The sequence below is a fragment of the Choloepus didactylus genome, chromosome 2 (genome assembly GCF_015220235.1).
Source record: "Choloepus didactylus isolate mChoDid1 chromosome 2, mChoDid1.pri, whole genome shotgun sequence".
NCBI classification, from domain to species: domain Eukaryota; kingdom Metazoa; phylum Chordata; class Mammalia; order Pilosa; family Megalonychidae; genus Choloepus; species Choloepus didactylus.
Window position 1 is genome coordinate 240745107 of NC_051308.1, and position 23964 is coordinate 240769070.

The 23964-nt window shown below is 40.8% G+C and overlaps 1 protein-coding gene across 1 annotated transcript; it reads left to right on the forward strand.

Moving 5' to 3' along the window:
- Positions 1-1218: 1218 nt before the first annotated feature.
- On the forward strand, positions 1219-21700 carry PARK7 (Parkinsonism associated deglycase). Its single transcript, XM_037828603.1, has 7 exons — positions 1219-1348; positions 2475-2627; positions 3981-4082; positions 11959-12018; positions 12860-12929; positions 16529-16615; positions 21129-21700. The coding sequence occupies exons 2-7, from the start codon at positions 2538-2540 to the stop codon at positions 21287-21289; spliced, it is 570 nt and encodes a 189-aa protein (XP_037684531.1). The 5' UTR covers positions 1219-1348; positions 2475-2537; the 3' UTR covers positions 21290-21700.
- Positions 21701-23964: the final 2264 nt, after the last annotated feature.

Genomic DNA, 23964 nt, shown 5'->3' on the forward strand with positions numbered 1-23964 from the left:
CCTATTTCTAGGTATACACCCAAAAGAATTCAAAGCAGGGTCTCTAACCAATATTTGAGTTATTCATAGCAGTGTTATTCAAGATAGCCAAAAGGTGGAAACAACCCAAGGGTCAGTCACAGAATGAATGGAAAAACAAGATGTGGTGTGTGAATATATATACACAATGGAATATTACTCAGCCATAAAAAGAATACTTGCATGGATGACTGAGTGATATAAGCTAGACACAAAAAGACAGATTTTGTGTGATTCTACTTACATGAAATACCTAGAATATGCAAATTCATAGAGATGTAAAGTAGACTGAAGTTTCAAGGGGCCAGAGGGAGGAGGGATGGGGAGTTTCTGTTTGGGGTGATGGAAAGTTTTGGGAACAGGTGGTGATGGAAGCACAACATTGTGAGTGTAATTAACCACTGAATTGTATACCTGAAAGTGGTTAAAATGGGAAATTTCATGTTGTATATATGTTACCACAATAAAAATCAAAAGAAATGCTGGGATTATAATGTAAATAAATTTAATAAAGTACCTATTAGATTTATGTACTCAGCAATGCTCTAGTCCTGTAAATGCCCAAGCCACAACAGGATCTTAAAAAATCAACTTGGAGAGAGAAACTAATTCACATGACACTGCATGTGTAAACAAATGTTAAACAGATTCGCATCGGCTCAGGCCGTCAAAGCAAAGCACCAAGCAGACCTTGAACAAGGGTCCTTGGAGGTCACAGGCGAGATGCAAGGCGGTCCAGGAAGGAGGAACAGGGCAAAGGGAGACAGAAATGCACAGAAAGAAAGGTGAAGGAACAAATTGACTATAAAAAATGTATGTCTAGCTAGGCGTCAGTGATGCGGGCATGAGGGGAATGGATGTTTTGGGTTTTCTCTTTTTTTTGTCGGGGGGAAGATAATGAAAATGTTCTAAAATTGTGAAAGCACAACTATGTGATGATACTATGAACCATTGCTTATATACTTTGGATGGATTGAATGGTGCGTGAATATACCTGAGTAAAATTGCAATAAAAAATACTAAAAAAAAAAGCTTGTCTGAAAACGTCCCTAGACCAAAAAGGAGAAGTTATATACATCGCTCCCGCACCACCTCGACCAGGTCCCCGAGCTCACGGAAAATAGCTGGGGCCGACGCCAAGCATCGCGATCCGCGCAGTAGGGGGAAAGCCGAGTGGCGCGAGTCTGCGCAGTGGGTTAGGGTTAGGCCGAGCGGCGCGAGTCTGCGCAGTGGAGGAGGGGTGTCTGGTTCCGGTTCAGCTTTTCCCTGTGCAGACGTGTGGCGGAAGAGGGTCAGACGCTACGTCTGAGGGAAGAGACGCGAAGATCAGGTCAGGGCCTGGGGCTGGGGTCGCGCCGCGGTTGCATGCTGCGGAGGCGGTGCCGCTGCCGATGGTGTGGGGCCCTGGCCCGCCGCGGCCTTCGCCCGCTGCCCGGCGTTGGGCCGTGTGCTCGCTGGCTGGAGCCCGCCGGGTCCCGAGACCCAGCCGTAGGAGGCCGCGGGAAGGGAGACCCGCCCCCGGCACGAGAAGCTGTTCCCTCATACCAGGTCCCCGGACTGCGGCGGGCCCCGTGGGTTTTGTTGTGTTTGATTAAGAGAAGGTCTTTTAATGTAAAAGCGTGCCGCTATTTTTGATTGTCACTCATAGAAGCAACTCTAAAGAAAAAAGCTTCCAAAATTTTATACGTAACATCTCACTGGTTTGGACCTAGTTAACGCTGTATTTGTTCAGATAGATGTACTGAGATCATGTGTTTGACAAGGACAACAAACTGCGGAAAAAGAATAGCCTGGAAAGTATTAAGACCCTAGTTTAGCTGGCTTCCTTTACAATGAGAGCTATGTGCAGAGATAATCTAGCTGGATTAGATTAGAGTGAGGGGATTTTCCATCTTTCTCAGTCTTAAAATATGTCTTAAAACATTTAACACTGTTACGCCTTTGCTACCTTCCAATTTTTTTAGTGCAGAATTTCGGAACTAAAATTAAAATCCCTTCGAAAAATCTTGCAGGTTAATTGCTAAAGACTACTGTATTTAATTTTATGACCATAAAATGCAGTTCAGTTTTTCTCTATGAAATAGAAGTACAATAGGGAATACTTTTTAATCTCCCCTCAATGTGTGAAATGCCTGACCCCTGTTCTTATGTTTTGGAAAACATTCTTTGCAATATATTTTTAAAAATTAGATTTAAGAAAATGCAGTAAAAACATAATGGTCAACGATGTCCAACGATATTAACATATGTGCTTTTTTGTGACTCCCTCTGAGAGAATTAGGAACTTCGCTTATGTTTCCCTCTCAAGAATATAGCATTTGAAACGACTGTATAAGCTATTAACTCAAAATGTTTATATTTGGTTATGTTTGTTCATTAGAACCTTATCCATGCGAAGTACTGAATTTACTCTCCTTGAAAACATTCCTAAATTTCAAAAATTTTGGCTATTCCAGGGTTGAAGTGAGTTTTTTTGAACGTCTGTATTTTTTATTAAGTCTTTAAAAAAATACAACAAGATGGCTTCCAAAAGAGCTCTGGTCATCCTGGCTAAAGGAGCAGAGGAGATGGAGACAGTCATCCCTGTGGATGTCATGAGACGAGCTGGAGTAAGTCCCCCACTGGTTTCAAGCCCTCACCCTCTCTTGTAACATTTTTGAATTTTAAAAAAGTCGTTTTTAATAAAATAATATCCAAAGTATTTTATGAATTATTTCGAACAAACATAGAAGCACAGAGACTATATAATACCGGATGATCCACTGCCCACATTTAATCCTATTTAACCGTTTGCCATCTTTCTTTTAGACTTGTTTCTTAAGAAACAAATGCTTTAAAGAATTATACGTGACGCTCTCTTTGTTCCTTTCCCCAATCCTGTTCCCCTTCCTTTGTCCCCAGAGATAACTGCTGTCCTCAAACTGGCGTGTATACATCCTGTGCATGTCTTTAAAGTATCATTAGACTGTAGTTATTCTCCATGTCTGTCCATGTTATTATACAGTAGTGAACACTTGGTTAAAATCCTGTGTGCCAGGTGCCATTCTAAGCACTTATATAAATTTGTTTTTAAACCTCACCACAATCCTATGAGTTAGGCATTGCCATCCTCATTTTACAATTGAGGAAACTGAGGCATGGAGACGCTAAATGACCTGCCTTCGGTCACAGAGTAGGAAGAGCCAGCACTTGGGCCCAGGCAGTCAGGCCCCACCTAGCTGTTTACCCTACAACCTTCTGGTTCTCAAAATGCAGACACATGTAGATCCAGTTTATTCATTTGAAATTGCTGCTTAGTAATGCACTGTATGAATATGCCACAGTCTCTTCGTTCTTCTATTACAGTGTTTCTACTTACAGTATTACAGTCCTGTAGTAAATATTCTTGTACGGGTTTCCTTGGTCAAAGTTTTCTCACAATATATCCCTAGAAGTGGAATTGATAGACCAAAGGATATCCTTTAGTCAGCAGTGCTCAATTTTGCCAAATTGCTCTCCCTTATACCAATTTGTAGTCACCGGTAGTGTAGGAAAATTCCCATATTCTCAATACCAGCTCTTGGTATTATCAACTTTTAAATTTTTTGGAAAAAAATAATACTTCATTGTTTAAATTACATTTTTTCCTTATGAAATGAGGTTTAAATGGCAACGGTAACCTTGCAAGATAGGTTATTAACAGGATGATCGTATAATTTATCACCCAAACCAGAATCCTTGGCGAAAGGATGCTTTAACCAGACAGTATGCCGGGACAGCAACTTTAAATTGGGACTGCCCAGGCAAACTGGGACAGACCTAGTTAATAAATGTATTTAGTAAACTTATTAGCTTAAATTAAGCGTAGTTTGGTTGTAAATATTTCCAACCAGGTTATTTTAAAACCCAGGGCAGCTGTGAAAATGTCACTCTAAATTTATGTTTCAGCATTCTCAAGTATCATGATGATGTGTTTCTCTTAGATTAAGGTCACTGTTGCGGGTTTGGCTGGAAAAGAGCCAGTACAGTGCAGTCGAGATGTTGTCATTTGTCCTGATGCCAGTCTTGAAGATGCAAAAAAAGAGGTTTGTGCTCCATACTTGGAATTATTCCTTACTATGGTTTTGTTATTAGTCTCCTGAAATGTCTTTTGGCCATGTCTAAGGCTATTATTACACAGATTTTTATTTAAGAAAGCAATTTTGCTTAGATGTCTTCCCCATTAATCTAAGCCCTGGGAAGGCAACGACTTTCCCCTTTTCCCCTTGTTTTCATAGTGCATATGCTCAGGAAGTGTATGAATGAATGGACAATGGACGCATGGATGGACAGATGGTTAACTAGGAATGGATATGGATGGATGGACAGATGGGTGGATGGATGGTTCTTTCATTGTTATCCTTTTGGCTTACACAGGCAGCCTTGCCTCCTATTACACTTGATGTTACTTGATGTAAGAAAAGCAGCCACCACAGTCCTCGTTTATTTCTCATTCTTTATTTCGAGCTACTTTGTACCTTCCCCTTCTCACAGAGATGGTTGGGGGACTTATCTGCAACAACCCATACTTCATTAGTAGCTGGATTGAGGGAGGAGTAAGAATTCTACTTAGACTGTTCAACTTTTTCAGTATCTTTTGGATTATGGTTCTTAACTTTTGAGGGTGACGGACACTGTTGGGAATCTGTCAGGAGCTGGGTCACCTTCCCCAGAAGCATCCCTGCCACACATGCACCGACACTTTGTGTACCCATCCCTGGGGTTCAGGAGTAATGGGAGTGTAGCTGTATCCTGGTGGAGCAGAGAAGATGTGGTGGGAAAAGAGGCTGAGTCAGCTCACCTGTGGCCCTGCTGGGGACCCTGGGGGCAAGATTCCCCGTGCCTAGCCATCCGTTAAAAATGCAGAGAAAAATGTTTATTCCTTTCTAATAAATTCAAATATTTCAATGATGGATTATGGAGAACTAGAATATTGATATTTAAATATAAATTGTTGAAACTTTCTAAATAGTACATTAAGAGTGAGAAGTAGAAAATATTCCTTTTGTGTTTGTTGTAGTGCTGTGGTGTCTGGGTATTTTAGAATAATGATTACCTTTTGTGTTCATTATTGTTTGGCTCAGATTCTGAAAGGAATGAAAGATTCTGTACTTCACATATTTTCAGATTTGAGGTTTGCTTGGTTTTAAAACAACAGGATGTTTAAGGTCTTAAAAGCACTTCTAAAAGGTGTTTGTTGGACCAAATATTTACTAAATATTCATTTTCTAGTTTGCTTATGACTAAACATTTTTAATATCTGAAAGTTTTAAATCAGTTTCCATTTTGAAATTATGGATGTTTTGGAGTGTGGGATACTAAAATGTGTCATTTTTCTCCCCCAATTTCCATTTTTCATAAAGTTTAAAAATTTTTTTTAATTTTAAAATTACTTTATTTATCAAATTAAAAAACATTTCCAAACAAAACAAAGCAAAGCAATAGGAAGACCAAATATCCTGAAATAGCTTCATTCCTTCCAATATGCTTCTACCATACCAAGAGAAAATTAATGAACCACAGTCACACCTAAGCATTCCCATATCATTAAGATCATCCTCAATGTCTTGTCTGTTCTTATTAGATTATCGTTCCCCCTTCACTAGCTGCTGTCTATCTCTAGGTCCCCTATATTCTGCAATATAAGACACTTATTTTACATTTTTCACAAAGTTCACATTAGTGATAACATACAATAGCTCTCCTTTTGTGTCTGGCTTATTTCACTCAGCATTATATCTTCAAAATTCATCTGTGTTGTCATGTTTCATGACCTTGTTGCTTCTTACTGCTGCATAGTATTCCATTGTGTGTATATACCACATTTTGCTTATCTTCTCATCTCATGAAGGACATTTAGGTTGTTTCCATCTCTTGGCAATTGTGAACAATGCCGCTGTGAACATCAGTGTACAAGTATCTGTTCGTTTCATTGCTTTCAGATTGTCTAGGTAAATACCGAGAAGTAAAATTGCTGGATTGTAGGGTAACTCAATATCTGATTTTCTGAGGAACTGACAAACTGTCTTCCAGAGTGGCTGAACCATTATACAGTCCCACCAGCAATGAATAAGAGTTCCAATTTCTCCACATCCTCTCCAGCATTTGTAGTTTCCTGTGTGTTTAATGGCAGCCATTCTTTTTGGTGTGCGATGATACCTCAATTGTGGTCTTGATTTGCATCTCCCTAATAGCTAGCGAAGATGAACATTATTTCATGTATTTTTACCCATTTGTATTTCCTCTTCAGAGAAATGTCTTTTCATATCTTTTACCGATTTTATAATTGGGCTGTTTGTGCTATTGTCATTGAGTTGTAAGATTTCCTTATATATACAAGATAACAGTCTGTTATCAGATACATGGTTTCCATATATTTTCTCCCATTGAGTTAGCTGCTTCTTTGACTTTTTGACAAATTCTTTTGAGGTACAGAAGCTTTAAATTCTAAGGAGTTCACATTTATCTATTTTTTTCTTTGGTTGCTTGTGCTTTTGGTGTAAGGTCCAAGAAGCAACCTCCTGATACTAGGTCTTGAAGATGTTTCCCTGCATTATCTTCTAGGAGTTTCATGGTACTATCTCTTACATTGAGATTTTTGATCAATGTTGAGTTAGTTTTTTTATGGGGTGTAAGGTAGGGGTCCTCTTTCATTCTTTTGGATATGGCTTTCCAGTTCTCCCAGCCCCATTTGTTGAAGAGGCTGTTATGTCCCAGTTCAGTGGATTTTGGGGCCTTATCAAAAATCAGTCGCCATCACTCTGGGGGTCTGTTTCCAAATTCTCAGTTTGATTCCGTTGATCAATATGTCTGTCTTTGTGTCAGTACCATGCTGTTTTGACTACTGCGGCTTTATACTAGGCTTCACAGTCAGGCAGTGTAAGTCCTCCCACTTTGTTTTTCTTTTTTAGAATGTTTTTAGCAATTCGAGGCATCTTTCCCTTCCAAATAAATTTGATGACTAGCTTTTCCAGTTCTGCAAAGTAGATTGTTGGAATTTTGATGGAAATTGCATCGAATCTGTAGATCATTTTGGGTAGGATTGACGTCTTAATGTTTAGCCTTCCTATCAGTGAACATGGAATATCCTTTGGACCCCTTTTATTTCTTTTAGTAGAGTTATATAATTTTCTGTGTAGAGGTCTTTAACATTCTTGGTTAAGTTTATTTGTAGGTACTTAATGTTTTTAGTTGCTATTAAGAATGGAATCATTTTCTTGTCTCTTCAGTTATGTTATTTCTACTGTATAGGAACATTGCTGACTTATGTGCATTAATCTTATATCCCATCACTTTGCTGAATTTGTTTATTAGCTCAAGTAGGTGTGTCATCGATTTCTCGGGGTTTTCCAAGTATCAGATCATATCATCTGCCAATAATGAGAGTTTTGCTTCATCCTTTCCAATTTGGATGCCTTTTATTTCTTTGTCTTGCAGAATTGCTTTGGCTAGAACTTCTAGCACAATGTTGAATGATAGTGGTGACAATGGGCATCCTTGTCTCATTCCTGATCTTAGAGGGAAGGCTTTCAGTCTCTCACTATTGTGTACTGTACAGGCTGTGGGTTTTTCATATATGCCTTTTTTCATATTGAGAAAGTTTTCCTTCAATTCCTAGATTTTTAAGTGTTTTTATCAAAAAAGGGTGCTGGATTTTGTCAAATGCTTTTTCAGCGTCTGTTGAGATGATTTTATTTTTCCCTTCTGATTTGTTAATGTGTTGTATTACACTGATTGATTTTCTTATGATTTTTTTTATTTCTTCAGGATCCACAGTAATATCCCTCCTCTCATTTATTTATTTATTTATTTGCGTCTTCTCTCTTTTTGACTTTGTCAGCCTAGCTAAGGGTTTAACAATCTTGTTGATTTTCTCAAAGAACCAACTTTTGGTTTTATTTATTCTCTCTGTTGTTTTTTTGTTTTCCATATCATTTGTTTCTGCTTTAATCCTTGTTATTTCTTCTACTTGCTTTAGGATTAGTTTGCTGATTATTTTCTAGCTTCTTCAGTTGTTCATTAGATCTTTGATTTTAGCTCTTTCGTCTTTTTTAATGTGTGCGTTTAGAGCTATAAATTTCTCCCTCAGTACTGCCTTTGCTGTATCCCATAAGTTTTGATATGTTGTGTTCTCATTTTCATTCGTCTCTAGATATTTAGCAATTTCTCTTGCAGTTTCTTCTTTGACCCACTGATTGTTTGGGGGAGTGTGGTGTTTAACCTCCAGATATTTGTGAGTGTTCTGGATCTTTGATAGTTATTAATATCTAGTTGCATTCCATTGTGGTCAGAGAATGTGTTTTCAATAATTTCAGTCTTTTTAAATTTATTGAGACTTGTTTTATGCCCCAGCATATGATCTGTCCTTGAGAAAGTTCCATCAGCACCAGAGAAGAATGTATATCCTGGTAATTTGGGATGTAATGTTATATATATGTCTATTAAGTAATTCATTTATCACATTGTTTAGGTTCTCTGTTTCCTTATTGGTCTTCTGTCTAGATGATCTATCTATAGGAGAGAGTGTCATATTGAAGTCTCCCACAATTATTGTGGAAATATCTCTTGCTTCCTTCAGTTTTGCCAGTGTTTGTCTCATGTACTTTGGAGCACCTTGATTGGGTGCATAAATGTTTATGATTGTTATTTCTTCTTGGTGAATTGCCCCTTTTATTAGTATATAATGTCCTTCTTTGTCTCATGTAACATCTTTTAAAGTCTATTTTACCTGAAATTAGTACTGATACCCCTGCTTTCTCTTGGCTGTAGCTTGCATGGAGTATTTTTTTCCATCCTCTCACTTTCAGTTTCTTTGTCTCTGGGTCTAAGATGAGTCTCTTGTGAACAACATAGTGATGGTTCATATTTTTTAATCCATTCTGCCAGTCTGTATCTTTTAATTGGGGAGTTTAATCTATTCACATTCAATGTTATTACTAAAGGCAGTTCACATTCAGTGTTACTACTGAAGGTGGTTATTGAATCAGCCATCTTTTCCTTTGGTTTTTATTTGTCAGCTCTATTTTTTCCCTCTCTCTCTTTATTTCCTTTAAGATACCTTTACTAAGACTCTTCAGTTCTGTACCCTTCTCCAGATCTCTCTCTCCTTTCTTTTTTTCTCAGCCAGTAGAGCGCCCCTTAGTAGTTTTTGTAGGGCAGGTCTCTTGTTAACAAATTCTCTCAACATTTGTTTGTCTGAAAATTTTAAGCTCTCCTTCAATTTTGAAGGAGAGCTTTGATGGATAAAGAATTCTTGGCTGGCAATTTTTCTCCTTCAGAATTTTAAATATGTCATACCACTGCCTTCTTGCCTCAGTGGTGCCTGCTGAATAGTCGGTACTCAATCTTATGTATGTGGTGAATCAGTTCTCTCTTGCTGCTTTCAGAACTTTCTCCCCTTCAGCATTTGACAATCTGATCAGAATATCTCTTCCCTTTCTGGGACACCAATGATTCTTATGTTGATGCGCTTCATATTGTCCATCATTTCCCTGAGATCCATTTCAAATTTTTTGATTTTTTTCACCATTCGTTCTTTTGTGCTTTCACTTTCCATCACATTATCTTTGAGTTCACTAATCTACTTCTTCACATTGGGTGTTATGTGTCTCAAGAATATTTTTAATTTGATCAACAGTATCTTTTATTTCTATAAGGTCTGCTATTTATTTTATTTACTCTTGCAAATTCTTCTTTATGCTCTTCTAGGGTTTTCTTCATGTCCTTTATATCCTAAGCCATAATATTGATGTTTGTGAGTACTTCTTTGATTAATTGCTCCAGGTTCTGTGTCTCCTCTGGCTTTTTTCATTTGGGCATTTGGGTTATCCATATCTTCTAGTTTCTTCATATGCTTTGTAATTTTCTGTTGTTTTGGGCCTCTTGACATTTCCTTATCTTGATAGAGTTCTTTTAGAATATGCAGGATTATTTGAACATTTATCTATGACTTTAACAGCTTCAACTTGGTGGGGTGCACTTTCCTGACCTACCATCAGATGGCGCTCCTGAGTCACCTTTTTTCCTTAAGCCAGTTCTCCTCAACTTTGTTTGTACTAGCGGGGGTCCAAACCATGTGGAAATCCAGTCAGTGCAACAATTTTCCATGTGCATTGCAGACTCAGTCCTGTGGGTGGGGGGCATGCCTTGTGCAGTTAAGCGTAGAGTCCACCCCTGGACCCAGCGCGTCTCACCATCCAGCTCAAATGCTCCACTGTCCCTCTCTGCCATGTGCTCACAAGTCCCTGGGATTGGGAAAGGGCTCCTAGCACCTCCTCTCGGCACCTGCGCCTCTAGACTGTGCACATTGTCACAAGCCCACTGAATCCCAAATTCCCCTAAGGAAGCTCCCGGCCGTGGGGTTGTGAAAAGTTGTCTCCCAAGCAACTGCAAGGTCCCAGCCCTGGAGCCGTGAAAGGTTGTCTCTCAGGCAACTGCAAAGACGGCTGTACTAGGTGTGGAAAGCTACCTCCTCTGTGATCATCTGCCTGCTCCAACCACCAGTCCCTGGTGTAGGGGCTCTTGGCCGCGGGTATGTGAAGGGTTATCCCCTGAGCCTAGTACCTTGGAGGGTTCCTGGGGTGTGGAATGCTACTTCCCTCCACGCTGTCAGCTGGTTCTGTTTCCAGCCACCTGTTTCCCGGCAGCATTCTGGGCCAAACACTGACCCGTCTTGAGCAGTCTCTCGGTTTCTCCAAGTACACAGTCACTATGGAACTGCTGTTCTGGAGCGTTTCCTGTCTTTTATCTAGCGTTTTTCATGGAGGAGAATTTTGCTCTGTGTTTCCTAATCTGCCACCTTGGAAGTTCTTTCTTTTTTTGTCTTTTACTTAAAATTAGTTTTTCTTTTAATTATTTTTCCTTACTATGTATATACCTGTTGAAAAGAATTCATGTGATCTAGACATATACAAAGTTAAAATATTAAGCTTCCCTTTCTCATGCCCCCTCCCTCTGCTCCACCCCCTACTATTCCCCATTCACAGCTGGGGTATCTCTTTTGTCTGTGTTTGTGTATATATGTGTGGGGGGGTGTATATGTAATATTTGTATGCATACACACATCTACACACTCATGGACATATATGTTTAAGAATGAGCTCATACTGGGCCTACTATTCTACAGTGGGCATCCTTTTGTGCTACTATATTCAGATGCTTTTCTGCATTTTTTTTTTTGCTAGTATTCTAGCACTGGAGGATGGCCAATATCATCTGGAAAACCTCTTTTAGCTGGGAATACATGTAGCTGGCGTCTGCTCCAAGTTCTGATTTCAAGATGGCTTTCTCCCAGGACGTTCCTCTCTAGGCCTCAGCTCCTCTTCAAAATGTCATTCTCAGTTGCTCTTGGGTGTTTGTTCTTTCTTAGCTTCTCTGGAGCAAGAGTCTGCTTTCAACGACCGTCTTCAAACTGCCTCTTATCTGCAGCTCCTCTCAGCTCCTGTGCATTCTTCAGAGTGTCCCTCTTGGCTGTAGCAAGCTCACTCCTTCTGTCTGAGCTTATATAGTACTCCAGTAAGCTAATCAAGGCCCATGCTGAATGGGTGGTGCCACACCTCTATGGAAAGTATCCAGTGAAAGATCTCACCCACAGATGAGTGATCACATCTCCATGGAAACATCCAATCAAAAGTCTCCGACCCAATCAATACCAATACGTTTCCTGCCCACACAAGATTACATCAAAGATAATGGCGTTTTGGGGGACATAATACATCCAAACCAGCACAGCTAGCTTCATCAAATTCCAACGCATGGATACACCTTAATTTATTTAACTGTACTTCTTTTGACAGATATTTGGATTATCTCTTGTATTTTCCTTGTGCTCCACATTTAAAAAGTGTTAGCGGATTGTCTCTTTAATGCACATTTAGAATGAAATGTTTTTGCTTTCTTTTTTTATTTTTTAAACTGTTACAGGGACCATATGATGTGGTGGTTCTGCCAGGAGGTAATCTTGGTGCACAGAATTTATCTGAGGTAAAAACTCTAAAAAAAAAAATTTTCTTTTGTTCTGTTGATTTTTATATTGTTCACATATTCAGGGAGGAGTGAATAAAGTAGTAAAAAGTGAAATTTATAAAATGGTGTTCCTCCCTTAATTTAAAAACATTTCTAATAACATTTATTAAAGAAGTAAGCTGACTTGATGTGACAGTTATTTATGAACAGATTCAGTGAATACAATCCAAATCTAAGAGTATTTATTTTTCCTCCAGCAGAAGAAGAATGTTCTAATTTTGTGTTTTTTGAAGAGTTAAGCATAGGGAGATAAGAAATTGACTCAGTTTCTTCAGCAGTCAAGAACTTCATTAGAAATGGCATCAGAAGAGGCCCCCTCCTTCATTTTAAGTCTTATGTGAGCAATCTGCTTGTAGCAAAAGAAAAAGGGGTGGGGGGGCAAGGGGTCGGGGAAAGAAGGCAAAGAAAACTCATGAAGCAGGTCACATTTGACATTTGGGATTGTTTCCTGTTAGATTTTCTTCATGACTCCATCATCTGGAAGATACCCCAAATACCACATTTCCTCCTTCCTCTCTCGAGTACAGAATGGCAAGGGTCATATATACCCAAGAGAAATTTCCTTTTCCTTCTTATCTTTAAATGGTGGGAAGCCTTTCTGTTATATAATAAATGTCTTGGTTAGGTTTAAGAATGGAAAAACATGAATTTAATAATTTTTATATTAATGATTTAGAAATACTGTTGACAAAACTGTCAGATTAAAGATCTTGTGGTTTAAGCTAAAATCACATTCTACCAAAGTGGCTCAGTGGTGGCTGAGTGGTGATTTGATGTGTGTTTGGTTGTCTGTGACTAGTCTGGTGCCGTGAAAGAGATACTGAAGGAGCAAGAGAAGAGGAAAGGCCTCATAGCCGCCATCTGTGCAGGTATGTGCAGAACCATCTGCATTTAAATGTGTGGTTGGTTTTCTTCAAAAATACGTGATAGGTAGCCTTTAATTATAAGATACTGCTCCATACAATTTTCCCCTTTATAAAATATGAACAGCGTGTGTATTGGTGCATTTAGTTTGGGTGGCTTGAAGTTGGTGTCATTTCAGAAATGAGTACAGTTGTTCTGTTTTCTGTTTCTCCATGGCTTTGGTCCGCATTCTGTGAAACTTAAGTGTTTTTCATGTTTTGTTGACGTTAGAGAAAAATAAGGCCCTCTGGAATTCTGTAAACAGCTCGTTACAGCAAATCTCTGTGCCAGAAGGCATTTCTGCCAAACACAGTCAGCAAGAATCTGCCAGACACAAACATAACAGCCCTGCCCTGTGCTTGCTGTGTAGATTCAGAAGCATCATGGGGCTTCCTTCTTGCCTTCCAGGGCGTTTTCTGATTCTTGGTGTCGTGTGCACTCTTTTATTTGCCACATAGTTTAGTATAACACTATTTGGCACTTCGTAGGTAGCCCCCCATCTTTGAAACTTAGTAATATTTTGTTTTCTGATGTCATTTTAAGATCCATTTTTGTTACTATAATATCAGATGATGTTCTGCCATCTTGCACTTGTCGTGTAACTTTTGCCGGGCACTAACCTTGTTATGGGTCTTTATTAAATGTTTGTCAAAAGAGTGAGTGAATAAACAGTAATAAATGAGTAGTGTCATAAAATGACATGTTAATGTTCTGTTCAAAAGACATTTTTAAAAGGGAGTTAAAGGCATCCTGGGGGCTGTGCATGGGACCAGAGGTTCTCAAAGGTCTTTCAAAGGATCTGTGAGGTCAGAACATTACACTGAGACATTATTTGCCTTTTTCACTCCGTTCTTAAGAGTATACCTTGGAGAGCAGTGAGGCCTTCATTTGGGTATGGCAGGTGTGCCTGTGTATTCTTGTGTTTTAAAATGTTCTCAATTTTAATTTCTCACAGGTAGATGTTCATTGATGCAACCCTCATAAAAACTAAAGGTATCATGAGATGTTGGTGTTTGAGAACAGCTGCATTAGAGACCAGGAATGGCCACGAGGCCACTGCCCAGCAGGAGCCTCTTGACCTGGCCTTGGGACCCAGGGTTCATCTCTGATGTCGCCATAGCCCAAAGAGCTGCACCTCTCTTTGGGGAGAATATCATAGCTCCTGTTAATAGTCATGAGGACTTCATCCAGTAGCTCCCCAGCCCTCACCCCCAGTTTCATTTTAGGTCCTTTGACCAAAGGAAGAAAGGAGTTTGGGTTGAATTTGTTCACTTATGACAGCCCAAGGTAAAAATCCCCGTTTCAGTTTGTCCTTCTGTGTCACTAAGGTAGGAAAATTGTCAGCCATGTCTGAGTCACTGTTTTGTCTTCAGATGAGCTTGAATGCCATGCCAAGGAGCTTACACCTTATAAACTACAGCGGCATTCTAACAATGTGTATATTTTGTTGAGTAGCCCATTTTGGGTACTGCAAAATATAGGAAAGGACCCAGTCATGAGTTGAGTAAATACAGTAATCTTGGTGTTAAATGAGTTTGGGAATGGAACAGAGGAATGCTGGAAGAGATTTAGATGTTTTAAATTGGCACCTGGAAAATAAAACTATTCTTAAGTGTTGCAGTTAGGAATTGGGAACAGTTTGTTGAGCTGAAGGAATCAATAGGTTTAGCTTAGCCCCTAATCTTTAGTGGGTGAGAAGAACAGAAATTGGAAGGGGGACTATCTTGGGAACAGAACAAAATGAGATTTTCTTTGGTGCGGAGAGGAGCAGGCTTCAAGGAGAAGTAGTCAACAGTTTCCAGGGGTACCGGCGCGGAGGGCGCGGACGTGCCTGGAAGAGCGTCGGCGCTGACCGCGGGCGGCCTTCCCGTCGGTGACCACGCGGGGGCGCTGCGCGCTCCGGGCGGTTTCTGGAGGCGCTGGAGCTCTGCGGAGCGGCCGCCGCCTGTTCACGCTGCACCTGCCATGCAGGCTCACAGCACCCATCTTCAGGATTTCAGACAGGAGCATTTAAATATCCAGGCTCTAATCTTACAAACAGGAATCTTAAGCTCCAGAAAGCAATAATTACGAGCTTAACCTGATGAGTAAATTCCTGAATCCAACTATAATATAAATTTATTAACAATAGGCAGCAATTTTATCACCTGAAGGTAGCAGCCTAAAAGTTCCTAATTTTATTAGCTCGCCTCACTGTACACTCATCTAGTGACGTTTACTTTAAAATTAAAATGTGGTTATTTCTCATTTCTTAAAATCTTACAAAATAAGAAACAGATAACTCATGGATCCATTCAGATAAAAATTGAATGATGATTATATTCATCTAGTTATTACAGACTTTGAAAATTTGCTACCAAATGTAGGTATCTTATACATAGTATAAAAGTAGGATGGAGAGAGGACCTGTATTCAAGGTTTTTTGATTTAAGAGAGAAATCAGGATTTGGTCTGAAACTGATATCCAGTCCTGGATGGAAAGCTTATGTAATTAGGGATTATTTGTTTAATCTTCCTGTAGGGTTGGTGTTTGTAATGGTATGATCTGAGTAGCCTGGAGGTATGTTATATAACTACCCTTCCCTAGGAGTCAGGTTGGAAAGTGAAAGTTCAGTAAGAGCACATTTGCTGTAACTGTCCTTGGATTTCAACCACGGCACCCCGGCCTTTACGAGGACAAGGTGCTGTTTTAAAGCATGTTTTTTTTTAGATGTGAGATGAGGCCTGAGAGTAATTTTGTGTGTGACTTAGAAAAAAAAAGAAATAATAACTACTTTAAATGTTTTAAAATAATAAGATAAGGCTTAAAGGTATAAAATTTTAAAGCTGACCACTTTTGGTACATATATTTGAAAAGAAATCTCAAATTAGCACCTGCATATTTTCAAAAACTTCATCTTAAGCAGAGTTAAGGATGGAGTATCAAAAATGGACATTTGGCGTGTTTCTCCTCTTAAGTAGCTTGACTAAATTAAAACCGGTGCCTTAAATCTCAGATGGGAAGGCATCTCAGAGGAGTCTCAGGGCAGGGATGATACCTGTTCACGTCCATAATCCTAGCACCAGCTCTACTTGAATGGATAGGTGGATGAATGAGTGTCAGTTTTCCCTATTTCAACTAGATACAAATAATTTGTAAAATAGCAGTAAAGTCAAGGAGTTCAGCAAGCACAGGTTGCCTTTAATGTGTAACTAAGTCTGGTTTTGCTGAGAGTAGTGTGAGGCTTGGTCCACGGGGGCCTCGTCCTCCTGTTTGCTCATTAGACCCTCGCCCAGGTTGGTTATCCGTGTGTCTTCCACAGGCATCAGGGACAGCCTTTTTCATTAAATGGTTATTTAAGCATTTTGAGTTTGCATCTTTTTACAGTTTTGCCAAATGTGCTCAGCAAATGATTTGTTGTAAGTATTCTTTACCTCTCATACAAAGAAATGTTTACTTTCATAATCACAACTATTTTGGGTATGAACCTCCTAATTTTGAAAAATATTCTTGCTGTTGCAGTTTTTAAAACATGGATTTTTCTACGTCTGCAGTTAATTAAGTCTCTGTTCATCTTATTTTTAGGTCCTACAGCTCTGTTGGCTCATGAAATAGGTTTTGGAAGCAAAGTTACAACACACCCTCTTGCTAAAGACAAAATGATGAATGGAAGTAAGTATATGTTTATAATTTAATGTGCAAAATACCTTCTCAAAAAGCTGTAATTTAACATTGTTTTTCCAGCCAGTGTAATCTAACTTGCAGAACTCCTCTGTGGGTCAGGGAGTGGTGGACTCCTCACTGCATTTGCAAGTGTTTTCACTAGTGAGGTGTGGATGGCCATGGGATGGCCTCTAAATGTCTACCCTGTCTGTGTACTGAGTTGGATTTCTGAAGGTCACAGATTGAAAGTGATTACAAAATGCCGTTTAACTAGATTTTTATTAAATACTTGGTCAGTGGCCTGAGGGTAAATTTTCAACTGCGACGGCAATTTCAGAAAGCGCCCTTTAACCCACTGTCCAAAGTAAAACGAGTATTACTTTCTTCACTGTCTCCTCTGTTGTTCAGGAAATGCCTGTGTGGCCAGTGTATTTCTTTTGTAAATATCAGGTAGATGATTTTTGTTATTTAATTGATGTTAATAAAACCAATTTCTGTTCATGGCCCAAAATTCAAACAGCACAGCACAGAATAGGGTGAAGTAAAAACTAGACATCCCTCTTCTTTCTCCCCTATCCATTTTCTGCTTCTCAGGTAACTTCTGTTAAAAGGTTCTTACATAACTCTCCAGAATTTTCTCTGCATATATTCATTATTTTTTTTTTTAGTTTAGTGTTTTTCCTCAAATGAGATCATGCTAGATGTATTATTCTGCAGCTTGTTTTTTTCACTTAGCATATCTGTTATCTTTTTATAGCACACGTAGAGCAGCTTCTCCATGCTCTGCACTGCCATCTGCTGTTGCAGTGTGTGACTGTGTCATAATGTATTTATTGAACTGTTCCCCTTGAAGGGACACACATGCTGGTTCCAGGTTTTTGCTGTAATGAACATCCTTGAATGTTTTTTGTGAGCATTTCTGGAGACATCTTTTATTATGTTGCATCTTCTTAAATTTGATTCAAAGCAGTATTTTGAAAATCTACAATTTTATTTTAGTTGTTAGAAATATATTGTTATCAACAAAACTGGATGAGAATTCATAAAAAGGCTCTGGCTTCTGGACACTTTAAAAGGAGGAATTTAATTTACTTTGTGCAAATGGAGAGGTAGAGATTTTAGAAGGTTGGGAAAAAATAGGATAGGTCAGAAGCTAGCTTCTTTAGCAGTTATGATATATTCAGATGGAAAATGCAAGCAGAACAGGTCCCTCCATTATCTGAAGTGGTATCCGTTGTATCTGTTTTCTTGTAATGCCTCCAAGTCGTTGAGGTTGGTCAAGAAGAGGAAAAAGATGAGATTGTTAACTCCTGAACTCAGAGCCCTGAACTCAGTTCAGAGTTCAGAGTTCAGAGTCCTGAACTCAATTCTCTCATGTGCTCTGTGCTCTGAACTCAGTGCTCTGAACTCTGCTCAGTGCTCTGAACCCTCAGTGCTCTGAACTCTGTGCTCATGTGCTCTGAACTCAGTTCAGAGTTCAGAGTCCTGAACTCAGTCCTGAACTCAGAGTCCTGAACTCAGTTCACTCATGTGCAGTATCTGGGTGGAGCCTAACTGCCCCAGCACCCAGGAAGGCAGGTGTTACCATCTCCACTTTGCAGACGAGGAAACTGAGGCTGAGAGGGGCGGTGACTTGCCCAGAGTTAGGCCAGAACTCAAGCCCAGCCCTCTGTCACCAGTTTGGTCTTGCCTTTCTGCTGCTACCCACCTTGGTTGCAGTGTGGCTCCCATATGCATTTAAGTAACAGGCATTGAATGCTATAAATCCTAATACAAGAAAAAAAAAATCTGAAATTTCCACCTCTTGCGAATATTCTGAGAAGTGGAGCTGCAGCCATTCCCTGGTGTCAGCTCTGATGAGGCTCTTTGCTCTTCTTCCTCACGTATCCAGTGGATCGTGTGTTTTCCTCAGAGAACCTGTCTAGTCTGAAGGGCAAAATCTTAATTTTTCCATTTTTAAAATAAGTGATGACTTTAATATTTTATTTCAATTCTCATTTGTCCCTTGTTTTAGTATTTGAATGCCTAGGATATCACCGGTGTGACCATGGGCCGGTTCCCAAGCTTCTCTGAGCCTCAGTTTCCTCTTCTGACATATGTGAAGGAGGAAATCTGCCTCATAAGATCATTGACGGGTTCAGTGAATTAACATAATGCACTTAGAATGTTGGCTGGCGCAGAGTCTGCTGTACAGATTTGAGCTGTTGTTGCTGCCGCTTCTGCTGTCCACCGCCCCATGCTAAGCACAGGGAACACAACAGTGAAAAGGCTGCCCTTGCCGGACTGCTGTCTAGCCAAGTAACACCACCACTGAGTGCTGTCATTTGGTTTGGTTTAATTCTCACCAAAATCCCATTAGTATTAGGTATTGTCTCTATTTTACAACAGAGTGGAGTGAGTGAGGCTCAGAAAGGTCAGACTGCTACTAAATGGCAGACGTAGGATTTGAACCACCACTGTGTTCAGGTGTTGGCAGACTTCTTACAGGGCCAGATATCTAGGCTCTGTGGGGATTTAAGGTCTCTGTAGCAACTACTAACTGTCGTAGCTGGAAACCAGCCACAGACAGTATGGGAGCAAATAGGTGTGGCCATGTGGCAATAAAACTTTATTTGCAGAAACAGATGGTGGGCTGGATTTGGCCCTTGGGTGCAGTTGACTGGCCCCTGTATCTGCTGCCTCCCCAGTTGCTGTTTCTCTTAAGAGACTTGCTGGCTTTGGGGTTTTTGCTTGATGTTAAAAAGAAGTAAATGCCTTCTTTAGGTTTAAATATGGGGTGTAAAGTACATAAGTTTACCCCAAGTTCACAGACAAAATTCCGTGGATTCATGTCATGTTGTTGATTGAGCACACGTTATGCTGTTTCTTTCAGCATCTCCTGCACGTGGAGGTAGTTGATAGGTGTAAACCTTTTGCTTTTCCTGTTTGATATGTTGAAAGCAACAGTGAAATCTTTAAACTTCTTTCCCAGTTTAAGTTCTAGTTGTAATTAATAGTGTTTTGGCCACAAGGATATTTTCAAACAAACCATTTACAGTTGTGCCTCGTGTTGCCCCAGCCAGGCTGTCCCTCTCACAGTGCTGGAAGGCCTCACCCAGCAGGTTTTCTGTTTTAGCGTTTAAAATTATCTTGGCCTGGTTTAGCCACAGTAAGATGAGATTAAAGTGTGAAAACCTCTTCCCCCTCAAATTTGGGATCCTCTGTTTCCCTATATAGCATGATATATAATTTTGATGTACTTTATTCTGTTATTTCAGTGGGTAATTTGATTTCTTAATGAGGATAAGAAGACATAAGTTATTATGGGTATTTTTTTACTCCATTTTGAGAGGATATCAATGTTGATATGCTGTTTCTAAAGCTCATTAATATAGCAGAAGTTTATTTGCTTCTGCTTTAAGGGAGGTTATTAGGTGAATTTTTTCTATATGTATTCATTGAGCAAGGCTTTACTGAGCTCTTCCTTAGTGCCTGGCTGCTGGAATAGAAAAGAGAAAAAGACCCTGTTTTAGAGATAGCAATGAGAGGGACCTGCCTTAAGAGGGGGTTAGAGGTACCCACCCCAAGGAGCTGACGCTGGTGCCCAAGGGCCAGGAGCCAGTGAGAGCTTTTTGGGCAGAGGAATCAGCCAGGTAGCTCTTGGAATGCCTGAAAAGCTTGGTGCATTCCAGTATCAGTAGTCTGTGAGGTTGGAGCTCAGCAGTGGTAGGAGAGGTGACGGAGACAGGTTAGGGAGGGAGGAAGGGGCCCAGCCATTGTGGGGTTCTGCAGCATCGTGAGGAGTTCAGACTTCCTCTGCATGCAGTAGGAGGTGTTTGATGACTGCCTGGCATGGAGGGTGAGCTTAGGGACTAGAGGAGAGGGAGTCTCAGCTTTGTGGCCTGAGACTCGCCAGGAGGGGGTGCTGCTGCTTTTTCTGATATTTGCAAAAAAGTAGACAGTTAGAGGATGCGGAAGGAGAACAGTTTCCTGAGAAATCTAACATGGTTCTACCTCCACACATCTCCCCCTTTTCCCCTCCAGAGTTGTAGTGCTCTATTTATCTATCATCTACCTACCTACCTACCTATCATCTGTCTGTCTGTCTGTATTAAATTTAAAGAAAGGAGAGTGTGTGTGTGGGCTTGCTAGTCTGCTATTACGGGTAGTTTCTACCTTCAGCCTTTTTGCACCTCCTTCCCTCCTGCCCCCAAGTGTTCACAAAATTGACACGTGAACATCTGTTGTATGATGGAAATGTGAGTAATTAGCAGCCCCCAACATCCCCCTCAGTGTTCACTCAGAAAGGCCTGTGCAGCTGCATTTAACTTAACATGCATTTGTTTCATTTCAGCAGTTAGTTTCTCTCACCCTTTGCCCTATATTTTCTTTAATATCTTCATGCAGTGCTTTGAAGAGCTTGGAGTGCATTTATTTATGAGAACAATAAATAGGTTCTACCGGTGAATTAAATTGCTAAGTGATGTTCATTGTTGTCCAGCCTAGCCCACTGGGATGAACCCTTTTTATTTTTGCCTTGAAGATCACTACAGCTATTCAGAGAACCGTGTGGAGAAGGATGGCCTTATTCTTACCAGCCGCGGTCCCGGCACCAGCTTTGAGTTTGCTCTTGCTATTGTTGAGGCGCTCAGTGGCAAGGAGGTGGCCGATCAGGTGAAGGCACCACTCGTTCTTAAAGACTAGCACAGAAATACATGATAATGAGTTAGAGAAATAGGCCGGATATGATCTGTTCTCACTGTGTTAGATGTCATCAGAAATGAGATGTCACGTTACTCTGTTCGTGAAGTAACAACTAGACAGAGACACCTCAACCTGCTCATTTTGTGTCCATACATTTCTGAATCTTGTATGCAGGATAAACAGGTTATTTAGCAAACTAATGATTGTTGTTTCTTTTGTGAAATCAAATTTATTATCAGCTTCATTTGCAGTGCTTAATCTTTGATAGAGCTACTGAAATAAGAGAATAGTTGAATGCATTTTTGCATGGCAAGTGGGAAAAGCCTAAGAGCAAAGATTTAAGAGGTTTGTGATTTTCTCCTGTTCATTAACTGTATTTTTAATGTGCTTATTAAAAGAATATCAGTGAAATTGGCTGTATGGCAAATTTTTGTAAACAAGATTCTCTTTTCCATGGTGGAAAGAGTCCTCAGGTGCAATCGAAAACATTTGGTGGCTGGCCCGCCCAGTGTCTGTTTTCCCCTCCCTCAGATAATAGCCCCCAGAGATCCTTGTCCACTTGTAGTATGTTGGGGTGAAGCATACGCCTGCAGTGGGCAGGTTAACCAGCCCAGCCAGTTCAGAACCCCTTTTACCTCTGACCACATGACCCAGGTGAGACCATTCAGCCAGTGAGACTTGACTCTGGGACCTGTCGAAGCTTCTGGTATTTTCTCTCTGCTGGGGAGGTGGGGAGGGTCAGCGGTAAGCCTGGAGCCACCGGCAGCCATCCTGCCACTGTGAGGAAAGAACCCGCCGGAGAAGGGCTCCAACACAGCAGGCCAAGAGGAGCTCTGGGGACACTGCTTGAGCCTGAGACCCAGCTGCACCTGAGCACAAACGGCTCCTGGGTTTAGGAACAAGGAGCCAACAAATCTCCTGGTTTCTGTTTGTGTTTTGTCACTTATGTGACTGAACAATACAGTAGGGAAGAAATAAGGTAGTGGGTCAGGCTTATGAACACGGAGAGCTGAGCTACTAGGTAAAACTTTTTAATGCTTAAGAGGGGCACATTGCTGGGTGTTCCTGATGATGGGATATCCTTCCTTTCCTTCCTTGCATTCCTTTTCCCCTTCCCTCCTGTGGTGGTAAATAATTTAGTCTCTGTTGCGATTGCTCCAACTCAATTCTGTCCTTGTAGCACAAAAGCAGACAGTGACAGGACATCAATGAATGAGTGTGACTGGATTAAATAAAACTATTTACAAAACCAGGAGGCAGAGGGGATGTGGTCCTCAGACTAGTCTGCCACCCCTGGTCTAGAAGACAAGGCAGGTGTTAATTTTTAAAAATGCAAACCCACATAACGACACCTTTCCATAAGCACTGTGAGGGATATAAAGAGAATTTTAATGGGAGAGAGAATAGGTGAGACCCTGTTTCTGTGGGTGAGGGATGGGGGTAGGCCTTTCTGAGGAAGGGAGCTTTGTGCTGGAACCTGATAAGAGAAGGGGTGGGTTTTCATTCCTTCAACAGGTATTTATCCAGTACTTGCTAAGTGAGTCCTGTTCCTGGTGCTTGAATAAGCTGTTGAAAAGCACATTGTCCTTACAGGGCTGAAGTTCTAGAGGAAGAGCAAGATAAAACATACATTTAGAAATATCTGCCTCAGATAGTGCTAAGGAGGGCAGTGATGGTGGTGTTTCCTCTAGGGTGGTTAAAGAAGGCATCTCTAAAAGGGACCTCAGGAAATCTGAAGAGATTTGGGTGTGAAAGAAGACTGTGTCTGTATTCCTGGCTCAAGGAGCAGGAAGTGCAAAGGCCCTGAGGCAGGAGCTTGCTTGGGGTGTGAAGGAATGGCTATAGTCGCTTGTGGGAGGTAAAGTCGGAGAAGGGGCTGGAGGCTTGGGGAGCTGACAAGACTTTGGAATTGACTCTGACTTGGGAACCACGGAAGGAGGCGCCTGCTTTAAGGCTCACTGTGGAGCAGGGATCCTCCTGCTGCTGTGAGGAAATACCTGCCCGAGAATGGCTCCAACGCAGGCTGAGATGGAGAGCTGAGGACGCTGCTTGACCTTGAGACCCAGCTGCACCAGAGCTGTCGCTGCCACCCCGGGTGGGGGGGCTAGAGGCCTGGGGCCACAGTGGGTGCCAGAGCATTGGAGGTGGGGTGTGAGGGGTGTCGAGGATAACTCCCACACCATAGACATTCCCTGTAGTGATTGCAGAAGAAGCCAGGAGGAGGAGCGAGTTTAGAGTTCAAATTAACGAATTGGAGACATCTGTTTTCATAGCTTAATGATACATTTTTATTAGGGAAACAAACCCTGGAGACCTGTTACTATTGAAAGATTGCTGAGCTGCAAGAGGTTTAACAGTGAACATCTGTAAACTGCCCCCAGGTCACTGAGTGTTCTGCCAGCAGCCCCTACCTCTGAATAAGTTCCCTGGAATTTTTAGAAGCTATTACAGGAAGGGAAGTAATGAGATTAGCCCTTTGAATTTTTGTGCCCTTAGGGCTGCCACATTGAGGGACCAACTTGGAATTCGAGAGCTTCTCTAGGAGAATTGGACCTGAGTCATGAGTTGTGGTCCCCCCCTCCTCAGCCCCCATACCTTATCTAAATCTTGGGCCTTTTCTGGTCAGATCAAGAATTCCCAGCTTTAGGCATGTCCATAACATTTAGAAAGGCTCC

Bases quoted from the DNA above. Each gene is read 5' to 3' on its own strand.
- PARK7 (XM_037828603.1), top strand. From the start codon at position 2,538: ATGGCTTCCAAAAGAGCTCTGGTCATCCTGGCTAAAGGAGCAGAGGAG. The intron at 12,930-16,528 runs GTATGTGCAGAA...TCTTATTTTTAG, and splicing joins CATAGCCGCCATCTGTGCAG to GTCCTACAGCTCTGTTGGCT. The intron at 16,616-21,128 runs GTAAGTATATGT...TTTGCCTTGAAG, and splicing joins AGACAAAATGATGAATGGAA to ATCACTACAGCTATTCAGAG.